The 11,516-nt window shown below is 40.4% G+C and overlaps 1 protein-coding gene across 1 annotated transcript; it reads left to right on the top strand.

The window, feature by feature from the left end:
* Window positions 1-10,591: 10,591 nt before the first annotated feature.
* Window positions 10,592-11,099, top strand: LOC148170698 (uncharacterized). Its single transcript, XM_088042234.1, has 2 exons — window positions 10,592-10,819; window positions 10,965-11,099. The coding sequence occupies exons 1-2, from the start codon at window positions 10,592-10,594 to the stop codon at window positions 11,097-11,099; spliced, it is 363 nt and encodes a 120-aa protein (XP_087898360.1).
* The last annotated feature ends 417 nt before the right edge of the window (window positions 11,100-11,516 follow it).

Here is an 11,516-nt window from a genome sequence, read left to right as displayed (position 1 = left end):
GTTCGTACTAATTTGATTAGAAATATATTTACTCGTTAATGAAGGTTTTGACTCAAAATGTAATTAATTATTTTTTATTTATTTTTTTGTGCATATAAATTTAATTTCTTTTTTTTAATTAGTAAAATTTCTTCTTCAATTTCAAGTCTTCTTTTCATACAACTACTTAAAATTTTCAGTTCTCCCAGTATCTTGTCAAATGTAGAATTTGTGTAGCTAGAAATATCTATAAGTCTGTTTTTCAAAGTTTTTTTTTCGCGGCGTTTTGTCAGATTCCTTGTTGGTTACTTGGGGCTGCGTCGAGACGTTGGATGCCTGAGGCTCCGCCGAGACGTTGATTGCTTGAGGCTCCGCCAAGACTTTTTGCAACTGAAATTCTATCGGTGGAGGAATGATATTGGGGTCACAGATATTCGTTTCTTCTATAAACAATAACATTAGTCTTCTTAAAATTTTTATAAGAGTTCATTTATACCGCTATTTTCAACCTCCAAACTCTTGCTACAGCTAGGAATCCCAACATCCTGTCCTCCTTGTATTCCTAAGAAATTAATTTAAAAAAAAATGCAAAATAAATTTGATATAGGTAAAACCTTGGATGCTTTCTTTCCCAATTATGGCACAAAGGAAAGCTTCTGTAGTATTTAATTTCGGAGCCGTGTTCTGTCCACCTCCCGTTTTTCTTGCCTCGCGAAATAAGGCATTTGCTTTTTGCTTAGTTCTAGTCTTCAAATCAGCAAATTTGTTTTTTAAATCTTTTACGGTACGTTCTGTTGCTGCAACTGCGTTTACCTTTTCTTTTATAGTTGCCCATGCCAAATCTCGGTGAGCTTGCGTTAAGTGAGGGCCTTTTAATTCCCCGAAAAGAAGGTGACGACGAGCTTCAACTTCTCTAGTTAATACATCAACCTCTTGCGGAGTAAAATTAGCTTTCCTTGCCCGCTTTTCTCCATCCGTTTTGATGCCTTTACCCATGTTGTATCACGTAGCAAGAAAGCAACACACTTTTATTATCAAAATAATTTGACATTACTTTGACATTTCTCATAATAATATTAATAATTTTAAATTCGCAATGTAGGCTAAGATTATGGTGATTGGTTTGGTAATTTATGGGCGTGGTCTAGCAGATAAATCTTCGTTAAGGTGCTGATACTTTGCAATCGGTTTGTGAATTCCATTGCAAATCTCCCGATAAGTCATTGTAAGGACATTGCAACTTGCAATTCCGGTAAGCGTTTGCAAATCATATTTCGTGAATGACCCCCTAAATCATTATTATGCAGTTTATTGCCAGGAACTAAATTATAATAATAATATTAATATACTGTGATGGTTCGACTTTTCCCTAAATACAGGAAGACATTACTTCGACGGGGTGGACATTTCTTTTTAAATCAGGACTCCGTTAGTTGGTCTGTTAGCGATAAACTTGACTAGTTTATTGAGGAAGCTGTCAAGTAAGTAGATTTTTCTCGATTAATTCCATCGATACTGTGACAAGCGGAACGGGCTTGAGGGCTCACCCGGAGAGCGGCCAATGGGTTCCAGATGTGGGGGCCGCGTCGCTGGACGTCACAGTTATGTATTTCGAAGAAACGGGAAAAATTGTCATGTAGACGTTTCTAATCCGCGAAATGATCAACTACGGGTACCAACGTAACACCGGAAGTCGTTAGCGGGTCGCGAACTGCGAATTGCGAAAACGCCTCCCCAGTCGAATCTAAATTAAGTTAGATTTAAGATAATTAAGTTTGTACGCGAAATTTGACTCCCGATTCTTGATTAGTACTTTCTTTATTCGATTAGTCACCACCAGCTAAACAATTTGATCAGTTAATCTATTTCCGGGAGGTGTAATGAGTGGTTTTGCAGAAAGGGCTCCGGTACCAGTCCCAGTAGCTCCATCTATCTTCGTAGGGTAGTTCTAAAGTTACAGGGTGCTTTCTTTACCCCAAAATCCGCCAATTGTTGTTAACAATTAGCAACGTGCATGCAATTTTAACCGGATCAAAGTAGCCACTTTAATTCTTGATCTTCAGCAGACTTAGAGTTTAGTAGTACCTTATATGAACCGCGAAGTCCAATTCAATAGACGATTAATCAAACAGTAAGCAAAGATCCTCCGAATCCGCTGAACAGTTTCTTGCATGATACATACGCCTATGATTTCTGTACATTTGCGTTTGCCAGGAAGTCAAACTATCAGGTTAAGTTTCAGGTGAGCATGGTGCCGCTCATATTAATTAATTAGATAAGTAAGGAGAATCGAGTTCATGTACTTAAGACCATGCAGATAGTTCGTGAGCCAGTGTGGCAACTCGAGAAAGATATTAATAAGTTAATTAAACTTCCGAACGTTTTCATCATTAAAGATAACACTACATGAAATATAATTTCACCACAAACGGAACTCCCAAGAATCGAACCAATGCTGACCAAGGTCAAACTCCGAACAGCGAAACCGACGATCATTCCACGTGACCACTTGGGTCACATTTCGGTTTCTCATGGTGGATATGAAGGAGATCCCCTCATCGAAGCCGCAATGAGACTTCAAGAAGGGAAAGAGTACTGTCTTCCCAGAACGATCGTCAAATCGAGAGAAGACGAACTGATACACATTCCATGTGTCAGTCTTGCTGACGGGGAACTAAAATTTAAAATAGGAGAGATCATCGCCAGAGCATGGCTGTGCGTGGAAGACGAGGCACCTTCTGATTCTGTCCATCGAATCCAAGAATGCTCTGACGCAGACCTCCCGCTTGACCAAATCGTCCTTGGACCAGTTGACGAGACAGAGAAAGATAAGCTGATAGAATTGCCCAACAGCTATCGCGACTGTTTCGCTCAGAAACTGAAAGAACTCGGTTGTGTCAAGTCCACGGAGATGAAAATTCGGCTAACAGACGATACGCCGTTTACTTATCGTCCATACAGAATGGCGAGGGCCGAACAGGACGCATTACGCGACATGGTCCAGGAACTGTTAGACAATAACATCGTCAGAGAATCAGATTCCGATTTTTGTTCTCCAGTCTTACTAGTCAAGAAGAAAAATGGCGAGCAGAGACTCTATCGACTACAGGAAGCTGAATTCACAGACGATAAAGAACAATCACCCGCTACCACGAAATTGACAACCATGCTAATTAGAATTGCAATCACAATTGGACTAAATGTTTTAAGAGTTGTCAAAGTGTTTTGGTATAAGTTATTGGCCAAATTTGAGTAATTGATGTAGATATCGAATTGATAATTACAAATTGAGATTGAGCCTTGACATGTCAAGCTAAATTATTAGACTGCCGTCTTTCCATGAATCCTGACGGCAGCTGGGGCAGTTCTTGGGAGATTGCACACCTCCAAGACTGTTTTGTGTCACATGTGATGTGACGATTGAATTGTTTTGTTGTGGTCAATGGGACTGGGCGGAAGACCCATTGCATTCCCCATTTGACGTTGGACAATACCGAAAGGATTACGCAGCGTGATAGGGTTGTGTAATACGATCTCCTCGTAATCATTGCACGTTTCGGACTGCTCCATTTGAGGGTGGATAGTAGCAAAAGGGTTGCGCAGCGTGATAGGGTTGTGTAGTATGACCTCCTTGTAACCATTGCACGTTTCGGACTATTGCATTTGAGAACTAGCTGTTAGTAGATTTTGTCTGTGTGCTTAATATGCGGGAGTCTTTGGACAAGGAGTTGGTCATTTGGGATGCCATCATTATCCATGTATTTTGATGGTCATTGCACATCTCGATGACGTAACTTTGAGATTAGTAGCTTGGGCCGGGTACAATGTGTGTTAGCGAATGAAAACGTGGTGGTCATCAGCAGAAGGACAAGAGAGTCAGTCTGCCAGCAGTCTGCCACTTCCAGCATCTGTTATCAACATATTGTACTATTGCACGTGCCAAGTACTACTAGTTGCTACGATAGTACGTGGGCCGGTGTGCATCGTGATCTCCTTACACCATTGCACAACGCCGTACTAGTCGGAACGATCCTCTTTGTATCCAACCTGGGCAAAGCTCAATCGAACGAACAAATTAAATAGTCAATAATTAAAGTAAACAGTTGTCGTTTAAAGTTGAAGTTAATGTGTAACTTCATGTCATTGTTTAAGGCCAATTATCACATATTCAGCAATGTCCGTTATTTCGAGGGTAGATTGCTCACAGTCGTTTTATTCAACAGGAATAATTTCCTGTAAAAGTGCATAAAGTGCACCCCAAAAATTCTTCTTTATACACTTTGTCTGTTTCATTTTAAAGACATATGATATTAGAGCATATTTTTTTGGAAAACTATTTGTATTTTTTTTTATTTAATTTTTGGTCCACTTAACTACGCCTTAGAAACTACGTAGGTAGCCTTAAGGCTTGGACCTCTAAAGAAAAAAAAAATTTCATGGGAATGACCATTTACGGTTATCGGCCAAAAAGGCCCGGTAACGTATGAGATTCGATTCTCTGACGGAAAAATAGATAAGGTACATGCTAATAGATTAAAATTATGTAAGGGTAATGAGAAGCACATTCCTTCACACCGGAAAGAAAGACGTGGTCTAAGGGATACTGATTACGAACCGTTAACATATCCCTCATATGTGCCATTTTATCCGCCGCCGCGGCGGCAGGAATCGCGTAATTCATCGCGAATGTCCGAAACAGAGACATTTTCAGAGGATTCATCGTCCTCGGGTGATAGCGATATGACAATATTTGATATTTCAGATCACACCCGATCTCGCTCTCCTGAGAATAGGAGTACAAATCCATTTTTAAATAATAATCCGTTTTTAACGTCAACTCCAATTACTCAACCAACTACGTCCTCTGCCAAGGCAGAATGGTCAAACTTGAGTTCTTGGGTATCTTCAGTAGTTGATACATTAGTCGACCAAGCCGCGGATTCACAAGTCATTTATGAAAACTTTACAAGTCGCTCGGCAGCAAATATGCCACAACCTATTAGTAATAATGATGATACTCGTACGCCAGACGATCACCGCACACGCAGCAAAGGCCCTGTTTCACCTAAACCTTGGGTATTGAAAAAGCTCATTTAAAGCACCTAATACTTGTATCAACTTATTTTGTAATATTACGAAGGGTTAACCTTATGAGAGGACTAAGAATGGATAATTTGTTACAGCCAGCTTATGGACTATAATAATCATTGTACTATCATGCATTTCTTTAGCTGAATCGATTATTGTATTCGATTGTCAATCACCATCAGCTAATATTTCTGTAATCTCGCTTAAAGATGTTGCATCCTGCCCCGACCCTTATACTCAGTATAAAACAGAGCCGCGAAAGGTTCAAGTTTTGCAGAAAAAGCGTTTTAATTCAGTTCAAGTAAGAATTTGTCTAGTCGAAATTACGCGTACAATTTATCATTGTGGTATGTTCTCACATACAAGTGTTGTCAATAATGGCTACGATTCGTATATTTATCCGGTGGGTGCAGACGCTTGTGATCGCATTCACACTTTCCACGAATGGCGAAGACCAAGTGGACGCCTAGTGGCAAGAATTCAACCAAACTTCACCACCACCACCTCCAGCAGCACTGGCTCTTGTCAGGGCTCTTCGTACCATGAAGATGGAAATTCATGGGAAGATGTAGTAGTACAAGCACTACTTAAAGTTCATAATGAAGACTATTATGCACCAGTTACCCTAGATGAAAACAAAGTATAGTATTCCCAGTTTCCTAAGGTTATATTGCTTACGCTATTGTTGTAGAGTCATTCCTCTTTCAATAGGCGAAATTATCCAAACTACCCCCATCATAAATTAAAAATTCTTGCCGGGCTATCTAGTTTACATCTGGCTGTTTCCCCATCATTTTAACAATGGTACAAATTATGGTGGGTGGCTACCTCTTAAACGAAGTTAAATAGGTTTATGGAGGCCATATAACCTTATTCTACTGGGAATTCTATACATCTTAGATCTGGAATTGCATGCGATTATACAAAAGGACATTGTATGGATTTAAGTGTGGGCGAGACCTACTGGACACTCAATCCACAACAATCATGCGCGGAATATTTTGCGCTGTATGCTGGACCTGGTCATCAAATTACAGAACTGGTAAACCCCAAGGACCCAATAGATTATGTGGTAGTAGAAGCCTAAGAAAAAGTGTTCGCCCTACGTCTCGGAAAAGAAACATACAACTGTGGAGCCAAGATGTTTAACACTGATCACCCTGAGCTTTTAATAATTTTGTACAATACCACGGAACCAATTCGTGAATGGACTCAAGACTTCCAAAAAGGAGATATAGATTTAACAATTTACGTCAATACTAAATTTCTTTATGTCGAACAATCCCTAAAAACTTCATTGGCAGCAGCTCATACCTATGCTGTACATCGCCGTTGTCTTTTACATCGAGAGATTCTTCTAAATCGCCTAGCCCTTGCATCAGTTTTACCTTCTGTTACAACATCCTTAATTCAACGCAGTATGGGATACCTCGGGAAACTCGCAGGCGAGGTCTTGTATATCCTTCAATGTGTACCAAAAGTAGCTTACATCCGTCGCGAAGATGTTTGTTACGCCCAACTTCCCAGTCACAGTAAATAATCAATCATACTTTATGGCACCGTTAACGAGAATTCTTCAAACCACAGGCGAAGAAATACCTTGCAATAGTGTTATACCTCCTATGTACTACATAAATTATAAATGGATTAGTTTTCATCCTAAACCAGCATCATCTCAACCACCGAAAGAACTCCAAACCGAAATCGAGACAACGGAATTATTTCAACAGATCCAGAATGTTGGATCTGGTGGCTTGTACAAAGAAATCGAAGTCAAAGAGGCACAAAAAGCATTTGTTTTTGGACTTGAAAGAGATGCTTTAAACAATATTTTAGTACGAAAAGTATCAGGCGAACCTGTCAATTCCAATAAATATACGGGATATAGTCTATTAAATCAAGAAGATTTGGAACGATTAGCTCAAGATACAACGAAAAGATTGTATGGATGGCTTACCTATATTGGAAATTGGACCAGTACTTGTCTGGGAATTTACGTCGGGTGTCGACTATTTAAGTTTATGCTGGAAATCGTCCTCAACGCTCTAACAATTCACCGTAGTGAAGGTGGATGTACTTGGAAGATTTTTGCTTCCTTTTGGGACACTATGACTTATTACGTTCTTCACTACTCATATAAGAAATTTCTACGTCCTACCACTCAAGAGACCGAGTCAAATTCCTCGGATTATGAAATACCAGTCAAGTCGGATATGGAAATTGCACCAGTTACATTGCCACCTCCTAGCACACCGCCTCCACCCCCGCCGCCGCGTCCTACATATCTTACATTACAAAAACACGTTGAGAACAAACTGCAAAACCCGTTCCCAAATTACAGGGGTTGGATGTAATTGATCAATACTCTAATTATAATCTAATCTTAAAACTGCACTTTTTACTCCTTACATCTATTCTAATTGCACATACATATATAAGGAAAAGAATTTATAGTAAATGACCCTTGTATCTTTACAATTTATCTCACAATAATATTATATTCTCTAGCACTTAACATTAAAAATCTTATAAATAATCTACCTCACCTACTGCACTTAGCATAAATCAAAGATCCATTGCACAATGTACACCAGACCCGATTTTTAGGTTATGTTGCCATAAGTTTGAAACGTACCCTTTGGGTTTCGCGAGGTGACAGTAATAAAAGTTCAGTTCGGGATTTTGACGATAAATACTTTTAGTGCTTCTGTGTCTTCTGACCTCCTGGACGGTAGGGTCTGCAGCACCCCTACCGGGTACGCTGGCATTGGGAATCATCCCAACCGTGACATGGGCCGGCATGTACCGTCACGTGACGGTCCCGGCAAACCAATGTCTTGTCCAAGTGGACCTAACTGCATTGTCCAGCCCACCATGGGACCACACGTTGGTCGTCTGGACAGACGAGCAAACGGGTGACCTTCGCACCCTGAAAACCACCCTTCCCACCATCCTCCTCCAAGGCCATGTAGATCAAACTTATAACGTGACCATCATCCATGTCCTTTAACAATAACACTTCCTCCGAGCTGGAACGAAGATATACCACGATCCATTGTTTGCCCCCATCCCTAAATTACCGGTTCTTCCTGGCCGGTTGGATAACTGGCCTCCTTTGTGGCCTTTTCGTCGTGGTTGCTACCTGCGCCTATTTGGCACATCGCATCCAGAACCCTGCATCCCCATGCATCCACCCCCTTAACAACACCTCCTCCACCCACTTGGCGTTTTGACGAGTCAGACCAACCCCATTATGCAACTCCTCGAGTTCCCCGTCGACTTTCCTCAAGCTCGTCCTTCCACTCATTCCAAACAGATCTCTATGTGGACATGACAAATCCCACTTCCCCTCCCTTCGAGATGATCCACTTTCCTCCCCCCCCCCGTTTAGAGAAACATTGGTCTAATCGCTCTTGTTTTAGCGGAGGACCACCCGGCATATAAGGTCTTCCTCTTTGTGGAGGCCTTTTTCTTACGAAACTTGGGGGAGCTATTATTCCGGGGTGGGCGCCCGGAATGCATTGGGTTCAAACAGATTGACGACATGGAGTGGGGTTACGCTCCGGTAACCCAGCGACCACCGGTCTTCGCTGCCCGGTTTGAGGACAGGGTGGTAAGGGCCTGGACCGTGGAGGGAAGTGGGCCCTGCCATGTGGCAGTGCTCATCCATCCGGGGTATCACACCACCCCGCCCCTGCTCCAACGGAGCTATGGAGCCACGACGGGCTTTACTATCGAGGGCCTCCATTGGTTGGAGCACGCGCCGCTCCGGGAATGGCACTTACCGCGTGCGCCCACTTCAGCCCCCGCCGCCACTCCAGTCATGACGGTGGCCCCCAGGGTTCTTCACCCACCCCCGGCCACCATAACAACGGAGGAACCCATTGAGATTCCCCAGGGGGGGCACCCTTTCCCCCCCCTACCCCAACGATGGTGGAACTCACGGCGGCCCCAAATGCTACAGATTCCGAAGACTCGGATTGGGACGCCTGAGCTAAGTGGGCCCCCGCTCAGCCCCAACCATTATTTTTTTTATTATTTTATGTTTTGCATGCGTTTTTACTAAGTATAAGTGTTCTACCAGATGTTAGACGATATTTTCTTTCCACCTGCCCACGTTCTTTCAAAAACTTATGCAATTTTAGCATAACTTTTTCTGGAAAATCGGGAGCCAATGTAGCGGCCCCTTTACAAAGCGTCATTAATCTGAATGCACTTGTTCAAAAATCTATCATAACATTGCCCAAAAAGAATACACGCATTGCTTTTAGCTGTGTCTTTTAAGAAATCAATACCAATACATCTATTCTAAAAATATACCATGACATTGCCTCAAAGGAATTGTCTTGCATGCGTACCCATAATAAACCTTCAAGTTTATGAAGGCAGGTGCGTGCCCTTATCTTTAGGACCAAGTTGACTCATACTCAATTACTCACTCAATTGCTCTCAAAATTGCACCCCCACACCCTAAATACCAATAAGGAATAAAATATCACTATACAGCAGGTACAAGAGGGCGCCCAGGACAATAGAACCATCCATATCTCAAGTAATAAATACCGATGTAACAAAATAAACTCTGAAACGGGGTTGACAATTATTAGACAGGCTAACGTTTTATAGTATCATTAACACCTAAAAATAGGATTTCTGAGAAACTCTAAAAGCTTTTAGGATAATTGGATAATTGTAGTTGGCATAATTTGGAATACTCTAAAACTTTAGATTTGAGTAATTATCTTTGACTCTTAATTCTGATTTGTTGGTATACTAAGAGATAATGATTTTAAAGTCAAAAAGACATTATACACAATCAATAAATTATTTTTAAAAACAGTAAACTTAGAAAACAGACACACAATGACATCTCTTTTCCAATAGCTGAACCAAAAAACCACCCCTAAATTAGAGAAGGGGAAGAATTTAACCCCCTAACTAACCCCTAGCAACCAATCGGATTAGGGCAAAACAAAAACAACCAATCAAATATGGTTGCTGGTATTACGACCCATAATCATGCAAATAATGGACTATATAAACTCAAGAAATTTGGTAAAAATAACACTCTGAATCTTTCATCTTTGAAAGTTCAGTTTTCCATTCGTTAAAGTGCTTGTGCCATCAAAGTTCGCTAAATTCCATGATGCAAACCATTACGAAGCAAATAAATGTCAGAAAGAAAATTGACTTTGTTTTATAATTCAAGTGATAATTATTAACTAACATTCTTACTCTACTAACTCTTGTGTCGCACGCCCTTGTATGTTAAATATTAAAACCTGGATCTTTGATACAGTTGTTTATTGCCATGTTCCTATGTTACGCTACCATTTATTTTGGGCCAACATTGTATTAGCCTCCTAAGAGAATCTAACATTAATGGCTCCAGGAGGGTTCAATCGTAAGTTGATATTTGGCCCGAACACTCCTGTGAGTTAGAGCCGGTAAAGGAAGATAATTGCTCGGGAAACCTTAATTAATCCACACAGCCCCTTCACCGGCCACAGTGTATTGAACGACCATGGACAAACTTGACGTTGCTTCACTGGTGTGTTTAGAAAAAGAGTTATCTTCAGAAGAAGAACCCGAAAGGTCAAGTGAGACCGACCTATTCAAAATGCGCCCAAAAGAAGGTGCTTATGAACTTTTAATTCGTCGTTACCTGCAGTGCAGCAAAATTAGATTTAGAGAATATTTTCGGGTCACCTTAGTGTTGTTTAATATTTTAAACTATATAAAAGAAGACATTGTGGGAAAAACCCTATAGTTTTAAAGCACCCTTATTTGACACTCGAATATACTTGAAAAGAATCTTTATAGAAAAAAACATAAATTATAATTGGGGAGTTTTGCACTTATTTAATTATTCAGGCTTCATTTCCAAGGTACTACAGTTTGTACATCAAGTTGATATTTTTATTTTACTTACTATTAGCAGTGGTTTTAACTTTGATTTCTGTAATCAGCCAATTTATGTAATATCTGAAGATTTTCTTCATTCAATCTGTCTTTACTTCTCGTCCAGTTGAGTCTCTAGATATTATTCACCTTCCTACTTCCCCATTTCCAGAAATTTTTATTGCTCTTGAATAAAATTTCCTCAACCTAATCTCGAGACACTCGAATCCAAAAAACATCGGCGAGGTTTCACAGTATTATTTGAGTTTGGGTACTACAACGAGGACCGGACATAATAGTACCGTCACAATACCAATTCATTCTCACCCCAAAAATTCTTCTTTATACACTTTGTCTGTTTCATTTTAAAAACGTATGATATTAGAGCATATTTTTTTGGAAAACTATCTGTATTTTTTTTTATTTAATTTTTGGTCTACTTAACTACGCTTTAGAAACTACGTAGGTAGCCTTAAGGCTTGGACCTCCAAAGAAAAAAAATTTTTTTTATAAAATTAGGATTTGGACTGCCTTCTTTCAATGGGTAA

Source organism: Gnatocerus cornutus, chromosome 7 (genome assembly GCF_029298725.1).
Source record: "Gnatocerus cornutus isolate USDA-ARS CGAHR chromosome 7, icGnaCorn1.1, whole genome shotgun sequence".
In the NCBI taxonomy this organism is placed as follows: Eukaryota; Metazoa; Arthropoda; class Insecta; order Coleoptera; family Tenebrionidae; genus Gnatocerus; species Gnatocerus cornutus.
The sequence above is the reverse complement of the archived record's forward strand: the minus strand, read 5'-3'. Positions and strand labels throughout refer to the sequence as shown.